Raw genomic sequence first — 26,490 nt, 5'->3', positions numbered from 1 at the left:
AAGTTATAGCCAAACCTTGATTACGATTAAGAATAAAATAACTTTTCTTAAGCAAAGGTTATAGTTTAAATATAGTTTCTTCTTGATTAAGAAACGTAAGCAAGTTTATTCAAGGAATATAATTAAATAGTATTTCTTTATTGTTAAGAAATATAATATTATAAAGTAATGTTTCTTCTTGAAGAAGAAACATCGTGTGTAAATGATAGACAAACAAAGGGACTAAAGGTCCAAATGTTTTGAATAAACAAAAGCTTTTATCAAGGTTAAAGCTATACGAAATAGACTATAGGTCTAAAGCTAGATCGTTGATCTAGTTATTTATACAAAAGTTCTACTTGTACTATAGGTGCGAGATAACAAAGAAGAGTGAAAGACCCTCGGACAGTGTATTGAAGTTGATCCAAAAGAGAAGGCTATACTCATATTATAGGTGCGAGATAGCAAGGGAAAGACCCTCGGACGGTGTTGAAGCCGATCCCAAAGCGACAAGGTGAATACGCCCCATGAGTGTTAAATCTCAGATGCCCATGAGTGTTAACTACTCTCAGATGCCCATGAGTGTTAAATCTGCTGAACAGCAGTTTGCTCTCTATGCATCTTTCATTGCTTCTTACGAAAATTACATTAAAGGTAAAATCGTTGATCCTGCAACTTTAGACGAAGACTATGATCAGATCGATGCTGATGATCTGGAGGAGATGGATCTGCAGTGGCAGATGGCAATGATTGTAAGAAGAGTTAAAAGGTTTATGAAGAAAACTGGTAGAAAATTCGTTGGTGAAAGACCAGGTTTTGACAAGTCAAAGGTTCGATGTTATAACTGTCAACAGAATGGCCACTTTGCTAAAGAATGCACAAATGACAGAGTAGAACGCAGTGAAAACAGGTCTACACAACAGAGTGGTGGTGGTAGTGAGAATAGGGCGATGATATCCAGAAAGAACGGGGAATACAATTGGAATCTGCAAGTTGAGGAAGTGTTTGAACAGGCCAACTTGGTTAACATCGAAACTGAAGGAAAAACCAGAGAGATAAGAAAAAGATCAAGCTTATATGGCACAGGTGACAGATCAGCTCTCTGAGGTAAGTTCTAAACTCCCTTGTACAAAATGTGAAAATCTGTCTGAACAGTTGAAAACAATAACTGATCAGTTTGTTAGTTTGGATGCTCAATTTAAAACATTAAAAGAAGATCATCATTACACTAAAGCTAGAGAAAATAGTTACAAGGTAAAAATAAAAGCTAGTGAGAAAGATATCAGAAGTCTTAAAGCCAGTCTAGCTGAAAAAATACAAGTAATTGACCTTAGCTATGAAGTGTTAGAAGAGAAAACCAAACTAATAGCTGAAAGGGATAAACAGATAGCTGATCACCAGGTGAAAGTGGTGGAACTAAACAGAAAACTTGAGCAATTTAGAAATTCCTCTGCTATACTTGATCACCTTGTAAGTGATCAACGTTCCCCAGTTAAAAGGGGAGGAATTGGATATAATGAAGTTCCACCACCTTATAATCATAACTATACTTATGATCCTAGTAATCAGAAATTCGTTGATGTTGAAATTGGCCAGACAGTTCCGGTTAAGGTTACGATTAAAGATCCAGAAGTTAGTAAAGGCGAAACGAGTAATCTTGTTTCTAATGTTGAGATTTCTGTTCCTAATCCTGTCTCATCAAATTCGGACAAGTCATCCGAGTCGAGTGAGACAAAAGATGAGGCAGTGTTACCAAAACGTGGAGAGGAACATAAACCAACTGAAAAGAATTCTCCACTAAACCCGTATGTCCCACCATATGTTAGACAAACGGGCATTAATGCAGCCTCAACATCTAAAACAACTATTGAGACGAAAGTTGAACACAGGAGTTGTTTCAGATGCAATCAAATAGGACACCTGATTGCTGATTGCCCTCTGAAGCAGAGATTCAGAGGTATGAGGCCTTCGAAAACTGAGAATAGAACTAACAGTAATTTCTATAATGGTAAAAATGAAAACTCATCAAAGTTCAGATCTTGGACTAATCCAGGTTTTCAAAGAAGTCGACCTCAGTTTTTCCCAGTTAACAACCAAACCATTAGTAATAATTCATTTAACTCACGAAGGTTTGGATGGCCTCATAGTCAATCTACTAGAAGGTATCCTTTTGGGACTTACAGAAATCAGTCTAATACTAACTTTGGACAGCCAAAGTACGGGATGCATTTTAACAGATTTAATCGACCCAAGACCAATAGGTCTTGGGTCCCCAGATTTTAATCCTTTGCTTTGATAGCGGATAGCGGTTGTTCCCGGCACATGACGGGTAACAAGAATTTGTTACACGAATGGAAACCTGTTCAGGGAGGAAGAGTGAGTTTTGCTGGAGAGAGTGGTGGAAGGATTACTGGAATTGGGACGGTGACTAATGGTAAAATGACGTTAGAGAAAGTGAATTTCGTTGAAGAACTGAAGCATAATCTGCTGAGTGTATCGCAGATCTGTGACAAAGAGTACACTGTGCACTTTACCAAAGATGAAGCGATCGTACTGTATCCTGGTTTAAAGATACCAAAGGAATGGATAGTAATGAAGGCTCCAAGGGAAAAGAATACATATATTATGGACATGAGGTCGACTGAGATGGCAACAGAAGAATCGTGTCTTCTGTCAAAAGCAACTGAATCGGAGTCCGAGTTATGGCATCGAAGAATGGGGCATATTCATCTTCGAAAAATGAACTACATTGTCAAGAATGGGCTGGTGCTGGGTGTTCCCTTGATGAGTTTCAACTTTGAAGACCAATGCTTATCGTGCAAAAAGGGAAAGCAACACAAGAAATCTCATCACACCAAGAAGGTTAATTCAATAGTCAGTACCCTAGACCTACTTCACATTGATCTCTTCGGTCCCGTGAATGTAAAAAGCCTATGTGGAACATCATACTGTTTGGTGATCACTGATGATTTCTCTCGATATTCTTGGGTATATTTCCTGAAGACAAAGGATGAAACGGTGCAGTTGGTAATAAATTTGATTACCAAGGTTGAGAATATTATGGGGAAAAAGGTTAAATACATCAGGACTGACAATGGGACTGAGTTCAAAAACTATCAGATGGAGATCTTCTGCTTACAGAAAGGGATAGACCACCAGTACAGCGCTCCGTATACTCCGCAACAAAATGGGGTGGCTGAGAGGAAGAACAGAACGCTAATTGAAGGAGCCAGAACCATGCTGGCTGATTCGAAACTTCCTGTGGTGTTCTGGGCTGAAGCTGTTGCAACAGTCTGTTATATCCTTAATAGAGTGTTAACTGTTAAAAGATTGAATAAAACATGTTATGAACTTATGCATGGGAGAAAGCCTAACTTGAGTGGTCTCGAACCATTCGGGTCCCCGTGTTCGATATTAAAGACGAACTCAAAATTTGGTGAAATAGCCGACGAAGGTATTTTAGTCGGATATGTTGTTGGGACTCCCAACAGACGAGTCTTTAATACATCGACCAGCAAGGTTGAGGTGGTGTGTAACACTGATATCACAAGTTACAAATCACCAAAACCAAGCACGGGACCCGCTAAGGCTTTCGACTATGATAGGCTTTTTAAATCTTTTAACATGCCTTACTTGGATTGTGCAGAAGTTGATGAGAGAATTGCTACGAAGATGCTTTATGATGAGGAAGAAACTCTTGTGCAACGACCGCAGTACGATGAATGTCAACCTTCCTCGTCAAATGCTGTCGATACCCCTGCTGCCTCTACAGAAGAGGAATTCTTCAATCCGTTTCACTCTCAACAACAATCACCCATTGATGAGCTATCTTCGAACCTGGAAGACAATCTGCAAGTCAGTTCGGTTCCGACTACGAGTGTTCACAAAAATCACCCTTTGGAGAACGTGATAGGTGATCTGTCCGATGGTGTACAAACAAGACGAAGCTTGAATGAGCACACTTGTGTTTACACAAGCATTAAAGATACATGCATCATTAACGAATGCTTGTACACCTGCTTCATCAGCCAAATTGAACCAAAGAACTATCAAATGGCTCTCAAGGACAGCTCGTGGGTTGAAGCCATGCAAGAAGAGTTAGCCCAGTTCAAGAAGATGGAGGTATGGAATTTGGTTGCAAAACCAAAAAATGTGCATGCGATTGGCACAAAATGGGTTTTCAAATGCAAGAGAGATGAAAAAGGGATAATTATCAGGAACAAGGCGAGGCTGGTTGTAAAGGGTTTTATTCAGCAAGAAGGGATCGACTACAATGAAGTGTTTGCTCCTGTGGCGAGATTGGAAGCGATTCGTTTGTTTTTGGCATTTGCTGCACACAAGGAGATGAAGGTGTTCCAGTTAGATGTGAAGAGTGCGTTTCTTAACGGTAAAGTCGATGAGGTTGTGTACGTTGAGCAACCTCCTGGTTTTCCTGACCCAGACTTTCCTGATCACGTGTACAAGCTAAGTAAAGCACTGTATGGGCTACATCAGGCCCCTCGTGCCTGGTACTCAACTCTATCCGATTACTTGCTTGAGAATGAATTTGAAAGGGAAAAGATCGATAGCACACTGTTCTTTAAGAGAAAAGGAAGCGACTTTCTTCTGGTGCAAGTCTACGTGGACGACATCATCTTTGTTGCATCAAAAGTCGCCATGTGTCAGGAATTTGAAGCCGTCATGAAAAAGAGGTTTGAAATGAGTGCTATGGGTGAACTAACTTTCTTTTTAGGACTGCAGGTTGATCAGAAGAAAGATGGGATGTTCATTCATCAGACTATATATGTCCAAGACGTTCTCAAACGCTTCAAGATGGAGGACAGCACACCATTTGATACTCCAGTTTGCGTCAACCATAAACTGGGTGCTGATTCAGACAGTGATACAGACGTGGACCCCACCCAATATCGGTCAATCATAAATTCTTTAATGTAATTAACTGCATCTAGACCTGATATTATGTTTGCAGTTTGTCTTTGTGCTCGCTTTCAGGCAAACCCAAAGGAATCTCACATGAAGGGTGTGAAGAGGATATTGCGATATCTCAAAGGCAAGCCTAAGCTAGGGTTGTGGTACACGAAAGGAGGAGACTTGGAGTTTGTCGCCTACACAGATTCTGATTATGGAGGATGCAATCAGAATCGGAAGTCAACAACAGGTGGATGTCAGTTTCTTGGAGGCAGATTAGTGTCATGGCAGTGCAAGAAGCAGACCTCAGTCGCCATTTCTACCTGTGAAGCAGAATACATGGCAGCATCGAACTGCTGCTCCCAGGTTCTTTGGATACAACAGCAATTGTGCGATTATGGTCTGAATTTCACTCATACTCCTATTTGCATAGATAACACTGCTGCTATCTCAGTAACTAACAATCCCGTCAAGCATAGCAAAACTAAACACATTGACATCCGTCATCATTTTAAACGGGATTGTGCTGAGAAGAAATTGATTGTGCTCGAAAAGGTTGATACGTTAGATAATTTTGCTGACTTGTTTACTAAAGCGTTTGACAAAACTCGTTTTCAAAACCTTGTTGAGCTGAATGGGATGATCAATCCCGAGTAACCGTGTTTTTTTGTCTTTGTTTAAAAAAAAACGTCACTATCGCTTAGAATTATGTCGGTTGCCTCAGTTTGAAGGACATATCTTCGGATATGTTTGGTCCTCATTTCTACTTGTAGAATATAAGGATAGCCATTAACCAGATGACTGAAAGTGACCGGGGCGGTTTATGATGTGTTTTTAATTCTTTCGCCGAAAATTAGTCGTTCATACTTAGTTAGAGGGACACATACTTGTATGTGGTCGGTCCAGCTGATCCATTGGATCTTCAGGATAGCCGTTTACCAGAAAACTTCGACTTGATCGGGGCGATAGAAGTTAAAATTTTTTTTGGGAGATGAAATTATTTTTCAAGTCTACTACTTCGTAAGAAGTTCCTTTACTATGTTTAACAGAAAATTGATCCAACCTTGGAAAGTGATAGATATATTGATTCTGTGTGCTTAACTAGTGAAGTTATTAGGCCTAAAAGACTTTAGAACAGTCATTGTATGTCATGGTAGCTTTTTATGGCGCGTAAAAGTAGAAGTGATACTAACTAAATCTCCTCGATTTTACGTGGAAACTCCTTAAGAGTTGTGTATGTCTCCGCATATATCATTCCGAATGATAGGCAGAAAAGCGATTACCCAGTCATACACGAGCCCGTGAGTGTTCTGATTCCCGTGAAGATAGCGTGTCAAGAAACTGCAGTGATCCAGATTCGGGACTTGCAGTTGTTTACTACTCTGAAGTTGTGTAAATACGTAAAAAAAAATGTGTGTTATTGAGACATTCTAGAGTTCATAATGTTAATACTTCTCAATCAAGATGTAAGAAAGAGAACGGGAAGAAGAGTATAAAGATCGAAGAGTACTTACTATTTAATCAGACACTACGGGTCGAGGTCAACTCGGGGTGACTTGGGGAAAGCCAAATACGCTTTGAGAATAGATAGGAGACATCATAATCTCTGAGATGTTGCCCATTTAAGTTTTGAGCTTAATTGAACCTAACCCGTATCACAGAAGCGATGAAAACCATTCTAAGTTATTTACCTGCTTACAACCTGTCTCTTTATGTCATAATACAGCTGAACATGGATCTATGTGACAGTCACTTAATTAGTATGATTCCTGTTCGGATCTTTTCTAAAACGTGGTAGTCCCTGTCAAGACTGAAATTTGATCCCGTGTACTTTATTTTTAAAATTTTTTCTACTTATGTAGTTGTATGATTTAATACCTGGTTACTTGGTCTTGATCGTATCATTTAACGCTTTAAAGGATGTTTTAAAACTTAATTGCAAATTGTTCAAATTATAGGGGTTTATTTTGTAAAGTTTAATACCGGCGAACTTATCCATAACTTCGCCTGCAATAGGCGAAGTTATCCATAACTTCGCCTGTATAACTTTGACCCTATATAAAAGAAATTTTAGGTCAGACTTGTTATTATTTTCAAAATCCGGCGAACTTATTCTCAGTAACCCTAAGCGAAGTTATATCTCGATCAATCTGTGTTATTTTTTCTCGAGTTCATTCCGTGTTAAAGGTGTGTAGGGTTGTTGAATCTTTTAATCTATGTCATTGGCGTTAATCAAAGGTCGTTTCGACCCGTTTAGTGACCTCGTTCTTTCAAACATCCAACACCCGATTTTCAAACTTATTTTCACGTGGTCGTAATTATATTGATCGTCTAGATCTCCATAAAAACATGTGTTTAACAGTCCGCAAGCTCCAAATTGACCAAATCAATTCGTTTGAACAACTAAACTGTTGCCGATTCATATTCAGGCGAACTTATCCTTAACTTCGTCTGAGGTTTAACTTCGCCTGACAATTAATTATGTAACAGTATATGAGGCGAAGTTGTGGTTAGGCGAAGTTATCATTAACTTCGCCTGGCCCTTTTTACTTAACATTGATCAGGCGAAGTTCAAGTTGAGGCGAAGTTGTTCCCAACTTCGCCCCACCTCTAACTTCGCCTATACAGAATAAATCACAACTTCGCTCATGGTAACAGGCGAACTTGTGATTTGCCTCGACGTTTCTCTAACTTAGTCTGTTTTTGTTGCAGAAATGGCAGCTGTAGCTGGAGCAGGTGGTGCAGGTGGTGATGAAGGTGGAGACAACAACCGACAGTTTTTCCCGGGGCATAACATGTACATCACTTTGGACCCGGATGTGAGCGGTGTTGATGATTTCCGCGAGATCATCACGTTTCTACTACGCTCGCGTATATTCCACGCGATTACCACAACACTGCCGATATCTTTGCCAAACATAGAGGATTTCTGGCAGACAGTGGAATATGACTGTCGAGTCGAGCCCCCGGTTATGCGTGCAACGGTTAACAATCAGATAGTTCAGTTCTAGTCTGAACAGATCAGGGTGGCTTTACAGTTTGGGGATGAAACGAGAGACGATCCTACAGACTTTGTAGCTCCATTCCGAGATGGTGCGTTTCTGAGGATGGGATATTCTGGTCCTTTGGGGGATACTCAGAGACGCAAGGGGTTCTTGCTAGACCAGTGGCGCTTTCTCATGCACGTGATAATCGTGTGTATGTCGGGGAGAAAGGCTGGTACAGATGGAATGGGCGCGACCATGCAGTTGGCGATGACTGCACTGACTTACAATAAGCGTTACAGCTTTAGTCAGATGGTATTCTACGAGATAGATCGTCAGAGACGAGCGGTGGCGCGTGAGAGATTTCTGATGTATCCAAGATTCCTACAAATGATCTTGAATCACGTCGCTCCCACGTTACCTCAGCGCCGCCCAATTAGATATGTGGAAAGTGTAAGCAAGAGAATCTTCGCTCAGTGTAGATCATCGAGTGCGAGGAGTAAACCTGAGCTCCGTCCTCGACATACCCCATTATTTGGGTACTTGATCAACCCAGAGTATGTTCCAGCTCGAGGGGACGAGTTTCGGGATCCTCAACCACAACAGGCTGGAGCACCACAACCACCTGAGGTACAACAAGCTATACCTGCTGCTCCTGTTGTGTCACCGGAGGAAAATGTAGACCTTGATGCAGCGTTTGGCGGTCAAGGATTTTTTGATATGGAGCGTGTTGATCCTGAAGAAAATGTACAGGTCTCGGTAGCCCGGGTTTCTAGTGTGAATGTGGCTAGGGCAGCTCCGACGGTGGCTGATTCTGATTCGTCAGATGATGTTATGGCTGAAGCGAGACGAATTTTAGTAACACAAGAAAGGGTTCAATGGAAGAGAGAGAGAGACGATGATGACAGTGATTCAGATTTTGAAGAATATTTACATCAGTTGGTTCGTAGATCGAGAAGGGAACGGACAGGTGCAGGTTCGGGAGCTGGTGAGAGCTCAAGGGTGGTACGTTTCACTCCACCCGCACTGTCCGGTATGACCATGGTTCCTTCATCATTACCAGTTACAAGGCCAAGCGCCACGGACGTTCCCGTGGTGGCTACCTCATCCTCATTCGGCCTACCACCCACTACATTCCAACTCTCGACTCCGGAGATTGTGTCCTTGCCATCTCCAACTCTTACTCCATCGGAGGTCGTCGCAAGATTTATTGAGTCGACAGTTGTAGCTACTGCAGGGTTGTCAGTTACGATACCACCTGCGGTTACGTTTACGCCTACTTCTGAGGTCCCGGTTACATTGGAAATCCCTCCTCAGTACACTCAAGATATATCACATCTGAGGTTTGATTTCGATGCAACCTTATCCGACTCGGAACGAATAGCAGCGCTTGAAAGGGTCGTGGCAGAACAATCAAGGGTAAATCTTATCCAGACCCATGCTATTCAGTGCCTTGTTGCAGAGAATCAGATACAGTCGTCCATGCTGATCGAACATGGAAAAATAATTGATGCTTTGAAACAGTTCTTGGCATCTCAGGGGGAGACGAGCTGTAAGGGTGATGAGCTGAGGACTAAGAAGCGTAATGATCGAGACGATGATCCCAATGCATCGAAAGGTGCAGGTGGAGAGTTGCCAAGAACTGAACAAGTTCTTAGGACTTCCACATCTCAGGAGGAGTCAACAAGTGCAGCTGGCGGTTCAGGGGGTGATGAGGTGGTGGTCGTGGATGCTGAGATGATGGATGATGATGTTATAGGTGATGATGATGTGTTACCGTTTGAAGAGATAGAGAAGATTGGTGCTGAAATTTTCATAGACAGTGAGATTGAAGAGGGAGAGATTGTAGAGGAGAACATTGAGCATGAGATTCCGGAAGTTGATAAGGCAGATATAGGTCAAGATATGGGAAGCGATGAGACAGAATGGGAAGAGCAGCCAAGATGGAAAGAAGGCTACGCTCAGTGGTTTGTAAAGACTAAGAAACCGGCGGTCCCTACTATGTTCAAGAAAAGTTACAACATCAGGGGTTATGCTGAATCGAAAAAGGGGATTATATGCTGGTTATATGATGAGCAGTTGAGGCTCTTTGTGATTAAAAGGTATGATGGGGTTCAGTATTTCAAGAGGTTGTTGAGATCGTTGAATACATTGCCTGAGTGTGAAGTGAAGGACTTAGCCAGATTGGGGTTGATAAACAGGAGTGATGATAACATGGCTAGGGTCATTGGAAAGATTGTTTGGAAGGAAAGTATAAAGAAGAAGAAGTTCGAGCTGTTGAAACCACAGAAAGGAAAGCTCATTGAAGACAAAGACAGAGGAATGAGAGCAGATGGCAAGCCTTGGATGATCATGAAGTATAAGCCGATCCGGTGTTTAAAAGAAGTGCCGATGAAACAAATGCCCAAGGATGTGCTCAAGGATCTGAAGTGGTGGTATGGTGATTGTGAAACAGCTGAACCAGTAATGGAGAATGAAGATGAACAAGAGCTGCTGAGAGTGTATGATCCAATGCACTTGGTGAATTTGTCTCAAGCTGATCTGCAGGTGCTGAACGAGAAGAAAATATTTTATATTCCTGCTTGGAAAGAAGAAGCGAAGAAATATCAAAGAGTTGTTTCGGTTTGTGTACGAGAAGGCGTTCATGCTTGAAGATGAAAGATACAAGATTGTTGAAGATTACAAGACACGTGCTTGAAGATAGAGATATGAAGCTACTGCCAAGGGGGAGTCTGTTGGTACATGATGTCAGTAGTTCAGTGTCTAGTGTCTGTAATCGAGTTAGTATGTTTTGTATTTTGTATTAAGAGAAGTTGGGAACAAGTTCGCCTGATATGGGCGAACTTGTAGAACAAGTGAAGTTAGGGACAACTTCGCCTAAACATGTTAGGCGAAGTTGTCGTCTGATATAAACAGCTAGGTTACGGCTAGGTTTGGAATTGAGTTTTAGAATGAGTTTATGAGTTGTTCAGAGTTTGTGTAATCGGTGATCAGTGAATCACGTGTTTCCAGTTGCAATACAACGTGTCTTTGTTTATTGTAACGTGTGTTTGATTGTGTTAACGTGAATCGTCTTCTACGCTCGTATCGTCTTACGTAGGGATTCCGCACCTACGTAGAACGAGATATTCCGTGTAGATCCGGCTGGGAACCTACACTTTTATAATGAGTCTGAATGTTTGCATAGGATTTACGAATCCTTAAAACTTTGTGTTACAATAATAAGAAACGGACACTCTGATTAAGAGTATACATGTGTCTGGATCCAAACATACATGGTGACTCGGCATTTCCCCGAGGCCATGCATATCATCAACATGCCTCTGAAGGTCTACGGGACTGTTCAGAGAAATGATATTGTGTATATAATTAATTGTACATGGTACTTAGGGTAATTTGATCCCAATTTAGTTAGGTGCCTAATGAGTAGTCACAAAGGTATTATTGTTGATTTCACAAAGGTATTGAAAAAGAGATTTTTGAGTCAGCGTTATTCACCAGCTTTGTGCTGGCGTATTTTTCCCCCATGTTACAGGGAAACAAGAAAGGTTAGAACATACAAGCAAAAGGGGAATAGAAGATTGGATTTATAGTCATTAGATGCTATCTGATGGCTCAGATATTTTATTTTAAAATATTACAAAGAGTTATGATTTGTAAAAGAAAGGTATTTGAAATATCAAACGGGTATTCAAACCCGAGTTTTTAATAATAAGTTTTCAATATGATTTTATTAAAGACTTCCGCTGAAATAAAACCCGCAACTCTGATTTATTTACAAAGACGATACCATCTTATGGGTCACACGCCTAGGCCCTAAAGTTGGGGTGTGACAAGAGGAACATGATTAGGGATCCTACTGAAATCGCCACAGGGGGGCATATTACCCCAGTCCATAGCTTGTGAATTTCAAGCAACAAACAACGAAGCATAGTACGAGGCTTTAATCGCAGGTTTGCAATTAGCCAAAAGTATGAGGATCAGGTATCTTCAAGTTTATGTAGATTCTTTATTGATAACTAACCACTTTAATGGCTTGTATGGTGTTAAAGGTGAGAAACTAATGAAATATTTAGATGTTGTGAAGGAATTATCGAAATCCTTCGAAATATTTAGTATTACACAGGTACCGAGGGAAGAAAATGTTGGGCAGACGCCTTAGCAAACTTAGCCTCATCTCTGAAGATTCCTGAGGATTTGAAAATCCCAATAATCCACATTCTCTCGCCAACAATAGGAGAACAAGAAGTTGGAGAGATAACGAATGATAAAGAAATCGTGCTCTGGGATCCTTTATCCTCAAATAACCGAGGATCATGGATCCATTCTATCAAGAACTATATTCAGACTGGAGAAATTCCAGCCACAGAAAATCCCAAGTCCTTCAAACTCAAGCTATCCCAATATATTTTGTTAAATGATATGGTATATAGAAAATCTCTTGCAGGTCCATATTTGAGATGCATTGAGGATCCTGAGATCCAAGAAGTACTCAAGGATTTTCATGAAGGAGATTGCGGCAATCACACAGGTGGAAGAGCATTATTTTCCAGAATACTTAGAACTGGATACTTCTGGCCAACCATTAAGAAGGATGCAGTGGAGTCTTCAAGGAAATGTGATGCTTGTCAAAGACACGCGAACATTCTTCACCAGCCAGCGGAGCCTCTATATCATATATCCTCCTCATGGCCTTTCATGAAATGGGGTATGGATACTGTAGGCAAGCTACCAAAAGCACCAGGTGGAAAGGTCTTTATGCTTGCCATGACTGACTACTTATCCAAATGGATTGAGGCAGAAGCATTTGTACAAGTCCGAGAAAGGGAAGTAATATCTTTTATTAAACGAAATATTATAACTAGATTTGGTATTCCTGCTGAAATTGTTTATGACAATGGTTCCCAGTTTATCGGGAAGAGAACCACTAACTTTTTTGATAGTTGGGGCATCAAAATGATCACTTCCACTCTGGTTCACCCTCAAGCCAATGGTCAAGCAGAGTGTAGTAACAAGATCATCATCAACAATCTAAAGAAGAAGTTAAGATCCAAGAAGGGAAAATGGGCCGAAGAACTTCCTTATGTTCTTTGGGCAGACAGAACTACACCCAAAAACGCAATAGGCCAGACACCCTTCTCCTTGGTGTTTGGATCTAAAGCAGTAATTCCCACAGAAATGGTGGTTCCTACAGCAAGAACGAGCATCCGTGATCCTGAAGCCAATGAAGAAATCCTTCTTGAAGAGTTGGATACTATAGAAGAACTCAGAGACCTAGCAAAAATCAGAATGGCAGCTTATCAACAAAGGGTAGCTGGGGCATATAACAAAAATATCAGGATCCGAAGATTTCAGGAAGGAGACCTAGTATTGAGGAAAGCCTTCCAAAACACAACAAATCCGGCCGATGGGAAGCTAGCGCCCAAATAGGAAGGACCTTATCAAATTGAGTCGGAAGCAGGAAAGGGGGAATATCATTTGCTCACAATGGAAGGCAACAGATTACCAAGAGCATGGAATGCGTTCCACCTCAAGAAATATTTTTTCTGATCAGGATCCACTATCTTGAGAAGATATATTATCCAGAAAGAGGATCTAGGATCCTTAAATCGGTAACATCTTTCTGATCAGTTATTCTAATTGAATTGTTGTTAATTTAAGGATAATATATTCTTAACATTTTATTTTTTCCAAGTTTTGAGTAACCATGCAGGATTATAATGAAACATTTGATGCTCAAGAGGTTGGTCACCTCTCTTTTACATTTGAGGTATTATCTCGTTTCTCTTGGCCTAGCCCACGTTTGGATATGACCCCCGATGGTCATATCCCCTAAGGTTTAAAGGTTTTCACCTTTCTCACGATCGCCAGTTGCGCACGCTATCCAACATATAGTTCGGGGCAGCGGGACCAGTACACGCTTAGTGGCTGACAATTTCGTTGTCTCCGGCTATATGGAGGATCGTACGAATTATGGTAGACGTACCATACCTCCGGTTTATAACGTTTTCACGTTATCTCACATTTGGGCTAAATCCCGGTTCGGGCGAGTCCCCAGTTAACATCCGTATCTTTGGGCCAGTCCCCAGTTTGGGCTTGTCCCTAGTTTATTGGGCTTGTCCCCAGTTTATTTTTTGGGCCTGTCCCCAGTTTGTTGGGCTTGTCCCCAGTTGCACGGGCTTGTCCCCAGATTACACGGGCTTGTCCCCAGTTGCACGGGCTTGTCCCTAGAATATTTGTTGGGCTTGTCCCCAGTTTAATGGGTTTGATCCCAGTTAATAATATGAATTATTTGCAGCGGATTTTCTAAGTTTTTTCTGAAGATCAAGAAACTAAGGATCCCGGATCCTAAAGCTACTCTAGTAAGGATCATTAAGAGTTCAATACTTCTGGTAACTTAGGTCTATCTAGACCTTCTAGTATGATCTATGTTAATTAACTTATGTATGATATTTGTTGAAATAATTTTGGGTATCTTAGCTTGAAAAGCTATTCTCTTAAAGTTATTTGATTACTAAAACCTTTAGTTGTTTTAAGGATACTTTATCCTAAAATTTTCCCTTTAAGGAAATTCTTTTTTATAAATTTTATCAACTATTAAAGATGTCTTATCCTAAGATTTATGATTTAAGGATATTCTTTTCTAAATATTTTTTCCTTAAGGATATTCTATTCTAAACGATTTTTAAGGATCTTTTATCCTAAAAATCTTCTACTCAAGATTATTTGTCAAACTATTAACAATGCTAAACTTATATTTAACAAGTTTTTGAGAATTAATAACAAGTAAATAGTCAAAAGATTTATATATTAATTAAAATAAGCCCCAATGACTTATCCAAAATTCTTAACCCGGACTTCACCATACGAAAGATGGACCATCCATCCGAGTTAAGTGAAAGTTACTAATAGTTCATGAGTGCAGGAAAATTAAAAACAGGGGCAACAAAGGCTTCATCCCCACAAACAGAGGATCCCTCCACCTTTGTCACCCCCGCCAATTGTCTTAAGGATCATGAATCCTTCATCCTAAATACTATTGTTTATTACAGATCATAGTACTTGTTCATTAAAACACCATAAAAGCAAAATAAAACGGGCTTGGGCCTTGTCTTTGGTATCCTTCATCGCCTTTCATACGTTTGCTTCCGCCTCCACCGTTGCCTCGTTCCCACCTTCAGCTTCATCCAGACCTTTCGCACCGCTTGTTCCTGCTTCGCCCGCTTCAACCATCATAGCTTCAGTCTCATCTTTGCCTCCACCCAAGTCAATCAAGGCTTTCTTCCATTCTTTGATTTCCCATGAAGACTTATCAAAGGATGGATCATTGGCTTCGGTAACCAATTTGATTCTGGCCTCGAGGACCGACTTCGCTGCCCATACCTTCGCCTCTTCGGTAACCCGGTTGATTTCGTCCTGCAACTGGACGGCCAGGGCAGCAGCATGCGCCTCTATCTCTCTTTTCTCTTTGGTCATCTTCGAGAGGGCCTTCTCCTTAGCAGCAGCCGTTGATCTCAGCGCAGCGAGGGTCTTCTCATGATCTGCGACAGTCTTCTCATAGTGATGTCGGGCAGAATTGATGGCCTATGAATGAAAGCAGGATAAGCTTGGGAAGATGCTTGGAATAATAGAAATTAACAAAGATAAAGGATCCTTACAGTAGAAAGCATGTCCAGAATCTGCTTTTCGGCATCAAAGGGGTTCTCTGAATCTGAACTCTTCTTTCTCTTGGATGCAGACTTTGTTAAAGTTGTGATCGGGCGAGGCTCGGACGTAGGGGTTGACTTCGGGGTCTTTTTCTTGGTAAGCATGCAATCGATATCCTTGAGGGAGAACTTGGAAGCAGATTTTCCTGATTTCGAAGCACCTATAAGCAGCAATTGACATATAAGTTTTCAATTCTTAACATTTTTTTATACTAAGAGTTATTATTCTTACTTGACATGATTGATTCTGAGTTTGATCTTTGAAAAGCTTCAATAAACTTTGCTTGAAAAGACCTGATTTCAGGATCTAGTGACAAGAACTTCTTCACTCTGTCTTCAACTCCCAGAAGATCAGCCAGCAAATCGAAATTTTCGACTACACAAATAATAAAAGTTATTAGCAGAAGAATAGAGTATCCTATCTAGGTTACCTAAGGATCCTGGATCCTACCCTTTGGTATCCACTTTTTGGGAAGATTAGTTCCACCCGAAATAGAGTCTCGTCTAAAGAAGAAAAATTGGTTTTTCCGGAGGGTACTGTTGAGGGTGAATTTGAAAATAGGATTTTATTGGTGAGGTTTTGATTTCAAGATAAAGCGTTTGGAACCGTGGGTAACAAGATTGTATAGATATGCTAATTCTGCTAGGCCGAACTCGACTCCCTCCTCTACAGTTATCCTTTCTATGGTATGAATGACTCTCCACAACATTGGCGTGGCCTGGATATAAAAAATTCTCGCCAAATTGAAGAACCTTTGAGTAAAATTGGGGAAATGATACTTATAACCGATGAGAAACGGTTGGGCCGGAAAGCAAACCCAGTTTTTTGAAATGCTGTCGCTACGAGCTGTGGAATCGAAGGGTCGGAAAACTGTATCGGCTGGAAAATATGATCGGTATCCGAATCTGTGAATTTACAGATTTCGGATGAAGGTGATTGAAGGATATTTTGTGAGTAAAGGTCATCATGATGGAAAAAATAAGAAGAAGAAGAAGATGTAGAAGCAGTCGACATATCGAAGGAAGATTGACAAAAAGAAAGAAGGATACCTGAAAGACGCCTAGATCTGTGATTATAAGAAGATTATAATTATCACATATATAGGCGGCGTGTAGTTATGATTTGTAGATATTAAACCGCCTGACACACGTCTTATCACCTTCTGTTTTGCATGAATTTGAAATTCAAAATGACAGCTGTATTCCACTGTCACCCGCTATTTTAGGGGCAATTGTTAGGCCATGAATTTTATACTGAGGATCCTTTATCCTTGACTGTCTTATGGATAGTTTATCCTTGACATATATATCAGGATATAAAGGATCGATGATCCTCGGTATTACTTGTTTACTAATGATTGCGTTTAGTATGGTGATGTGTTAAACATGTGTGACAACTTTAAGAAAGTACTTGCATCGATTATCCTCACAGAACATTCTTTAACTGGAACGTGGATCCAGGATCCTGCTTAAATGTAGCTATTAATGGACGAACTCATGTGAAGATGAACGTGCAAATATCAACAACGGCAATAAGACTCATTCTCCCGCTTATCTCGCTACTGGATGGCTATTGGCATGTGGTCAAAGGTCGTGGAGCGGCTAAGTGGAGGACTTCCGGATAGATAGGAGATATTGTTAGTGATATTTTTTATTTAAACGAGCTATGATCGAGTAGGTAAACACATGTACTATCACACACACTAGAGCAGAAACAAGCATTCTCTCTACACACTAGCTAACTTTGTAATCTCGATCATATACTCCACTGCACTTGTAACCACCTTTTATTTATCAATATAATCGACGGTGATAGTTTTCACCGTCCAGGGGTTTTTTGTGCCGGAGACCACGATAATCATATACTTATCGACCAAAGGTTACCTTGTTGATCCTTGATTGAAGCGATTCGACCAAAGATTAGCTTATTAATCCTTGACCTACGTCATTTCTTCAAAGATTACCTCGATAAGTTTTGACCGAAGTAAGACTATCTTGGTTAAGGGCTTTTTCCCTCTTGATCAAACCTTTATGTTCACCAATATTGCGCTTATACACTTGTCGTTATCAAGTTAGCACCTTACCTCACATAACAGATTTGGATACTTGATCCTTAGCAGATTTTTGTCCAAAACAGTTACAATGTGATTTATGAAAAGGTTAACAATTAAATATAATTTTGGTTTTGTACTTGAAAAGAAAACATCTTTATATATGTTAGGTTAAGAAATCTAACATAGTTACCACTGAATAGTTGGTAAACATCTTTGGTTTGAAAAATGAGATATTGAGTTCAAGACTTGTATCATATAATAATTTATTTTCAAAATTTTACAAAGTCTTACTATCTATAACTATACTATATGGACCTCTTACATATTAAGAGGTACCACTATTATTACATATTATACAATTAACAATGCATAGAATTGTAAGAATGCATGGGTAATATGATCTTTGTTCACTCTTATATGGTTAAACTAGTTACTTCCAAAAATAATTTACAATAATGGTCCATCAACTTCAATCAAGTTTTGTTAATTTATTAAATAGTTACACATTTACCCCTTATTCTAAACCATCCACCCCCACGCCTTTTAACGACCTTAATTTTTTCACACGCTAGTATTTTTTCTAGAAAGTTACACCACCAAAAGAATAAGTTTATTAATTAAAAAAACTAACATGTTATGTGGTTACCATTTATTAACAGCAACGGGTCGGGCATGTTCGGCTAATGGTGCCAGAATGTGTTATGGTCGGAACAAGTCAATACAAAAAAAGGTTAATTTGGTTCATGTCGAGATGGGTTTAGATTGAAAGGGGTCATGTCAAAACGGGCTTCGGGTTAAAGCTTTTTCGGGTCGGAACAGGTCTGCCAAACGGATTGAGTTAAAAAAGTAGTTTATTTGAAATTAATGTACATTTCATCTTTGCTTCTTGATTATCGGCACAAGTTACGCGCGTTCAAGCATCAGTTACGCCGATGACATTGTTTATACATATCGGATTGCTCGCGTATAGGTGTTGTATGGCGCTCTTATACCGGTTACCCATCCGATGCCACGTTAAATGCACACCATTGTCGGGTTACGCACGTACCGTTGCGAGTTTACAGACGTACTAAAACCAACCGCGTTTGTGCGTACATCGCGTGAACACCTGATTAGTAATAGGAAATAGCTGACATAAAATCTACTTGAAATTTTAATAGTACAGTTAGACGAAGCGAATGAAGAATGTTGACATTATGAGATTTTCTGACCGTTATCCCGGTTGATGGCTTGGGCCAAAGCATGTCTGCGGTCGAGTATAGGGCCATTCTTAAGTACCGTTTGATGGTCCCAATGTACCCAGAAGACGAAACATGCCCGATCTGCCGTAAGGCTTGCCTGGATAAATTCGGAGAGCATGCGGTACATTGCAAGGAGATGTCTGGGTTCAAATACCGACATGATTGGGTGCGGGACGTTCTTTGGGATATCTTAAGGCGAGCTAGGATATCAGCTAAAATGGAAGCCCCCGTAAACTTCCTTACAGACCCCACGGATGGGAGATCCACTCTACGACCAGCAGATTTGCTCGTCTTTGGTTGGGCCGAGGGAAAACACGCTTGTGTTGACCTCACAGGGGTATCTTCCTAGCTGGTTTGAGGGATAATGGGTTTGTAGCTGGGCAAGCAATGAAAAGGGCTGAAACGAAGAAGGTGGAGAAACATGCTAAAGCCTGTGAAGAGAACCAACATGTTTTTGTCCCTCTGGCTTTTGATACCTTTGGCTCATTGGCACCGGAAGCTATCTGTTTCCTAACCAGGGTCCAACGGGTTGTGCATAGCAATGTGTCGACTCAAAATGGGCAGGGGTATGTCTTTAGCAGGTTAAGGTTTGCAATTCAGAAAGGGATGGCGGCACAGCTTGTTGCCCGCCTACCTGCTATGTTGATGTAATATCTATGTTTCTATTTAATAATTCTGTTGGGATCTATAATTAAGAATGTTTTATTATGAGATGGTAACAAAATTGTAAATAAGATAAAGGTGACTAAATTGACAAACGAAATTGTAAATAAGATAAAGGTGACTAAATTGACAAACGAAGGATGATCTTAACTAGTGCCTTTTTCAATAAAAATGATATGAAAAGAGGTATGATTAGTAACATCCGAAAAAAAATAACTTAAATATATATTTCTTTAATAGTTAGTGTTATTAGATGTATCTTTATTTATTTTTATTCCATGGATTATGTCCTTATTAAACCAACTATTGCCACAATATTTTCCAACTCATGGCAACAACAATAATAGAAGAAAATCATAAGAAAATAATTAATACCAATGAATATTCATTAATCATATACATGAAAGTGCTTTGAAATATGTAGCATATTTTAAAAACAAACAATAAATTATTTACCATTTATATCGAACTAAACAAACAATAAAAATAAAAAAAGAAAACAAGTGGCATGTGTAAAATGACGTAAAGCCCCACAGTCGTAACACTTCTCATGCCTCAATCAGCATTTTGAACCCATTCATTCCGTCATCTCAACGGTGGCTTACCGCCCTATCTCTGCCAAACCCCGATATTAATATTTTATAAATTAAATATTTGATCTGATATCATCTATCCTTTAAACCTTTTATTGTTGTTGTACGCATCTAATAATAATATTATGAAATTATTAATTTGAGGCTTAATTGTTCGAAAGAGATGGGATCGAGCAGCAGTAAATCGATTGAACCTGAATCGGCGGCGACGAGGCGGAGTTTTTCGAGAAATGTGTTTCAGCCGTCGTGTATTCGACCGCCGTCTACCGGCGATGTTGATGATGGTGACGTGGACATCGATGGCCAACAGGTTATTGTGTTTTTTTTTACCTAATTCAAACCCTAATTTGTTATAAGTTTGTTTAATTTGTTGATTGTTGGTTAAAAGTTAGGGTTTTTGGTGCGTAATCGGGATTTGTGAAGAAATTAATAATGCTTGGCAATTGAATGTTATTGCGTAGTCGTAGGCCTCTAAATGAGGTGAATCGTGGCAAATCGTGTTCGTTTGTTTAACTTAAAAGAAAATGTGCATGTTCATTTGTTTAAATCCTATACCAACAGTTTACAAACGTAAACGGACACACCCAGATAAAACAAACTAACTTAAAAGAATTTAATGAGTATAAACAAAGAAACATAACACTGTGATTTTGGTGAGATAAAAGGTTTAAAGATTAGCCGATCTAAGACGGAGTACCTACACTGTGATTTTGGTGAGATAAACGACAGTGAAGACGCACACATCACAATTGAAGGGCAGGTGGTCCCGCAGGTAACGAAGTTCAAGTATTTAGGATCATTTGTACAGAGCGATGGGGAATTAGACAGTGATGTGACCCACCGAGTTCAGGTAGGATGGTGTAGATGGAAAGCAGCCACAGGTATATTATGCGACAAGAGTTTCCCGACTAATCTGAAGGGAAAATTCTATAGGGTGGCAGTTAGACCTGCAATGCTATATGGAACAGATTGTTGGGCCATCAAGAAGGCACAAGTGCGGAAGATGGAGGTAGCAGAAATGAGAATGCTACGTTGGATGTGTGGGCACACAAGGCTAGACAGAATAAGAAACGTTGTGCTTCGCGAGAGATTAGGGGTGGCGAACATAGCAGACAAGATAAGAGAGTGGAGATTGAGATGGTTTGGACATGTAAAGAGAAGACAGACGACGAATCCTGTTAGATCCGTAGAAAACATTACTATAGAGGGGAGGAGGGGTAGAGGACGACCGAAATTGACTTGGGATGAGAGGATTAGGCATGATTTGATAGACCTAAACCTCTCCGAGGACATGGTTGAGGATAGGAATTCGTGGAGAAGTAGAATTAAAGTTAAGGATTTTTAGAGAGAATTGAATACCTTAGGGCTTAGACTTAACTTATTTAGGTCACATACCATAATGGTATTTCCCTTAAATATTTTATTATTATTATTATTAGCTTTTATATTGCGGTTAAACTGTGACCTTTTTATTAATATTATTATAATTAGTAGTAGTTTTTTATATAACTGTTAAACTTTGATTTCCTTTTTTGCTTCATACACATGTTCTTAGAGCCGAGGGTCTCTCTGGAAGCCACCTCTTTATTCCTTTGGATAGAGGTACGGTGTGCCTACATCCCACCCTCCCCAGACCCTACCTATAGCTCTGCTGTCGGTGGGATTTTACTGGGTATGATTGATTGATTGATTGAAACGAAGAAACATAATTGGATGTTTATGAGTTGGGTTGTAAACGAACTGAACGTCCAGCGAACCGCTCGTGAACCGTTCAGCAAGAAGTTTGTTTATGTTTGTTCGTTTAATAAATGGACAAACGTGACCAAAAAATTTCGTTCGGTAAGCTTAGCGAACGGATATGAACATGGACACGGAATTTCATTCGATATGTTCACGAACCGTCCGGTTGTCCGACAAAAGCTTCCTGCTGAACAGTTCATGAACGTTCTTTTTCATTTACAGGCCTATCTAGTGGTCCTTTTATGGATTTGATGACTCAAGATAATATTTAATCTTTTTAGGTATCTAATCAACTGCCCAAAGAAAATGGTATCATAGATAATCATTCTAACATGAGTTCATCAAAGTCAAGAGGTAGATTACACGGAAACAAACATGTGAAAACGAAACAGGCTGATAAACGGGCTCACGTACCTTCTGAACCACAGTTTGGTGAATGGGGTGAATCGAGTCTGAGTGGTAGTGTATCAAGAACCGGGAGTGGATCTTCACGCAACACTTCAAGTCGGTTTCTTTCTCATTTTAGTTTCTTTTCTGGTAATTTAAGCTCATGTTCATCAAGGGCGTATGTGGAATCTTCTACAAGTTCTGTAATATCGAATGATGACAATAAAAGTAAAATTCGTCAAGGCTGTGAGATTTTTCCTTCATGTTTCATGCCAGCATCTCCTGGACCACATGATGATGACTCCAATTCCGGTTCCGGTTCTGATAATAGCGAATTAAGTTCTATCCATGAATTGGATCGGGATGGGAATACTAACTATGGAATGGAATCTAATAGGCGAATGGAGCCTATTGAACAAAATGTTAGGTTTAGTAGAACTTTAAGTGTTGGAAGGCTTCGTGATAGAGTTCTTAATAGACCAACATTTCCTGAATTAGCTAGTGAAACGGGATCACGTTCGTCTAATGAGAATGTGATGATGTCAACAAGTTCATCTAGTTATTCTTCATCTACTGTGGCTAATTCTTTGTATGAGAATCGTGATTTGGAAGTTGATTATCTTGATGCTAGAGAAACGAGATATCCTAATCTTTTGGAACACAGGGCAAACTTTCTTGAAAGAAGAAGAAGGATAAGATCACAGGTACACATATTACTTATTAAGTTATATTGTTATAACAAGCCTTTTATGAGATTCTGTTTAATTGATATGGTCACTGGTGAGCTTGAATACTTATAACATGATAATCACTTAGAATAAAAAGCGCGGCAGGAGCAGGATATAGTGTTGGATAATTGGATGCACTTTTGCTCATTGAAGTTCTGATAATTTGATAAATATTTATTATTAAAGAAGAAAACGGATAAATTGATGAAAACAAACTTTTGTATGCATTGTAGAAGCATAGAAGATTCATATGAGTTGAAACCATAAAAAACCAACATTTTTTTTTTCTTTTTCATGAAAAAGTTCCTTGACCTAGTTTTGATTATTTGTTACTTTTTACAGTCACTCAGATTGATGAAAACGAATAAATTGATGAAAACAAACTTTTACAGTCACTCAGATTGTAAAAAATACATGAAAAAGTCACTAAACGAACTTTTGTATATTAAAGTTCTCTAAACTGTCTAAAATGCTTGTGCTTTTGAAATTAGTTTTTATAATAATGACTTGTTAACTCTTAAACACTCAAAGATGTTATAATTTTTTATTTTTTTGCAAAAATGTTGAATGTCACTTTATCAAATTATGACCAGTTTGAGAGTTTAGTAAGTCTTATTTAGAAACCAATACATAATTATGTTTACTTTAGGCAAGTTTAGAGACATCAATATACAAAAAATTAGTTTAGAGACTTCTTCGTTTATTTTTTACAAGCTGAGTGACTCTTTCATGAAAAATAAGAAAGTATTCGCATGGTGGTTTATATGCCATTTACCATATTTGTATTGCATATCAATTATAGAATATGAGTTATTCCTTGATCATTATGTTTCCAAGCTATTTAGTCCTTCGTTTCAACAACAAAGAAGTCATCTACACCTAACTGTTCCCTGGAGACACGGTCGAAGCACGCCCGCCCAGTGTGCTTCTTTCACGTCATGTTGCAAATGCAAGCACATTGATAAGTTTTACTTTTTCTAGGTACATGCATTGCAGAGGATGGGAAGTCGCTTTGAGAATCTATCAGGTCACGAGAGATCTTGTATATTATCGGGTCAGCATCGAACGGGTCATTGCACATGTCGTCTCAATAATCAAGACCCAAATAGTGCTAGAGATAGCATATCTAGAATTGTTTTATTAGCTGAAGCTCTGTCTGAGGTAACGTCATGTTTTAACTTTTAATAATATAACGTTTTATTTTTTACTGTTTAAGTAGTTTATTATGAGTTAAACTTCGTGTACTTTTTCTAATTAGGTTTTGGAGGAAATTCACCAGCAATCTGTAATTTCTTCATCCCGAAACACACTGTCTTCAATTGGATCGGTTCCTGCTCCAAATGATATTGTGGAAGCACTTCCTGTTAAACTTTACCACAAGTTATCAAAGCATTTAAACGAAGAAAAGGCACAGTATGCATTTGTTTTTCTTTATATCTGCTACCTTTTCTCTAACAAAAGTTTTGAATCTGTTATTTAAGTTCAACAAAGATTAACCTTTTACTTTGGCAAAGAAATATTAATTTTCCTTTTATCTACATTTTTTTAACAAAGATGTTGAATTTGTTAATTAAGATCAGTAAAGATTAAACTTCTAACTTAAAACAACAAAGAAAGATAAAACTTTTTTTTTGTTTCCTACATATTTGTTATAAAGATCCGCAAAATTTAACTTTTAACTTAAAAACAAAGAAAAATTTAACTATTTATATGCTACACTTTTTGTAACAAAAATGTTGAATTTTTTATTTAAGGTCAATTAAGATTAACTTTTAAAATTAAAAAAAATGAAGAAATATTAATGTTTTATTTGCCACATTTGGTTTATATAGATGTTACATTTGCCTTGTTGAATATGAGGATGGAGATGAAGTTAGGGTTCTTCCTTGCCATCATGAGTTTCATAGATTATGCATCGACAAGTGGCTTAAGGAAATTCACAGGTACATTTCTGTTATTGTTTTTTTTTTCATCACTGTTCTGATTTTACCATAGTTTTATAGCAAACACTTGAATTATGTGGACTATTTTGACTCCCTAACTTATGGATGGTTCAAGTTAGTATCTTTAAAAGGGCCAAGTTAGGTGAAAGTAGCTCAAAGTCTTTTATTTATTGCATACAACCTCTTAAATGATAATATTTGAATATTTATCTTATTATTATGACATGGTTGTTTTGTGATTGTAGTTAACAACAAAATCATTTATAAGATAATTCATAAAATTAGACTGAAAGTGGTTGCCACTCTACCTGATTTGAGACACAGCAGAAAGAATAAAAGATTCTTTTCCTTACTAATATATATCTTTTTTCACCCCTTACCTAATCAACCGGACACACCCATCTTGCTACCTCCAACTTTCTATGTATTAAAACATGCATTATGGGTGCTTGATAGACCACATAAATAAATTAGAGCATTTATTATGAAATTGTTTGGAGAATGGTTAGTTAAGTAATTCAATAAACTTGTCGGAAAGGCAGAGTTGATGAAAGAGTGTAAAATGGAAAATTAATTTCACTTTTGGAAGTTAGTAGTTCGAGTAAAAATTAATAATCAAAATATTTAACTTCAATTTTTAGCACTTTTTATCTCTAAAATCTGAGTTAAAAAAATAAAAAAATTTATGGGTAACCAGTTAACCCACTTATTAAACGAGTCAGGTTCGGGTTAAGCTATTTTTTAACCAGGTCATGCCCGGGTTGACTTTTTTAATAAACGGGGTCATATTAGCATACCCAAGACCTTATTTTTACGGTTTAGTGTCAGGATTTGCCGCCCCTACATAAATTGAGGGGCCAACTACATGCAACTCCACATCATTATTCTGATGGTTTTATCTGAACTACAATGTTCGAATGGCTTGTACAATAAAGTTATCTTGATTTCCAGATTCATCTCTACAAAAATGGGCCAAGTTAATAAGTTTGCATTTACTTGAACAGGATTTGCCCATTATGTCGTGGTGACGTTTGCAAAACCGCCTCATTGCCTGCTGAGGGTTTACAGTTATGAAGACCCTTTTTATCGTGGGCCCGGAAAAGCAAGCTTGGAACTTGAGATGCTGTAGCCTACAGCATGGTGTGACTGAAAAGTCAGTCTTGATCTGTATTATTGTAATCATACTCAGGGAGTTTGTATCGGATACTTGGTTTATGGTTCGAGTTTGTTGACTTAAAAGTGTTGTAGAAAAGGATAGGAGCTTTTGATGCCAGGCATTTTGCTGCCAGAATTCTTGTAAGAATAAGAGAAAACAAAATTTGTGTGGGCTTCTTTCCTAGAAGCTTTAGTTGATGTATTATGTTAATTTGATTATATTCTTTGAAATTTCATCGTACATGGTGCAATCAATGACCGATTTTAATGTGGGTTCACGTATATTAGATCAAGTATAGGTGTAATATGAGCTGTATACAGTAATTCTGTAGATGGTCAACATGTGCTCTTGCATAAACTATCAAGTCTATAATTATGTATTATAAAAGGTTGGTAGTGGCTTGTTAGG

At 38.8% G+C, this 26,490-nt stretch overlaps 1 protein-coding gene across 1 annotated transcript; it reads left to right on the top strand.

Moving 5' to 3' along the window:
- Positions 1 to 20,139: 20,139 nt before the first annotated feature.
- LOC143621371 (uncharacterized) lies at positions 20,140 to 26,256 on the top strand. The gene is made up of 6 exons (XM_077092810.1): positions 20,140 to 20,438; positions 22,150 to 22,959; positions 23,965 to 24,144; positions 24,242 to 24,396; positions 24,816 to 24,926; positions 25,931 to 26,256. The coding sequence occupies exons 1-6, from the start codon at positions 20,292 to 20,294 to the stop codon at positions 25,998 to 26,000; spliced, it is 1,473 nt and encodes a 490-aa protein (XP_076948925.1). The 5' UTR covers positions 20,140 to 20,291; the 3' UTR covers positions 26,001 to 26,256.
- The last annotated feature ends 234 nt before the right edge of the window (positions 26,257 to 26,490 follow it).

The sequence above is a fragment of the Bidens hawaiensis genome, unplaced genomic scaffold (assembly GCF_021521415.1).
Source record: "Bidens hawaiensis isolate Kalapana, Puna unplaced genomic scaffold, B.hawaiensis_p1.1 tig00002839_1, whole genome shotgun sequence".
NCBI classification, from domain to species: Eukaryota; Viridiplantae; Streptophyta; class Magnoliopsida; order Asterales; family Asteraceae; genus Bidens; species Bidens hawaiensis.
Note: the sequence above shows the minus strand (reverse complement) of the source record. Positions and strands in the feature narration are given on the sequence as shown.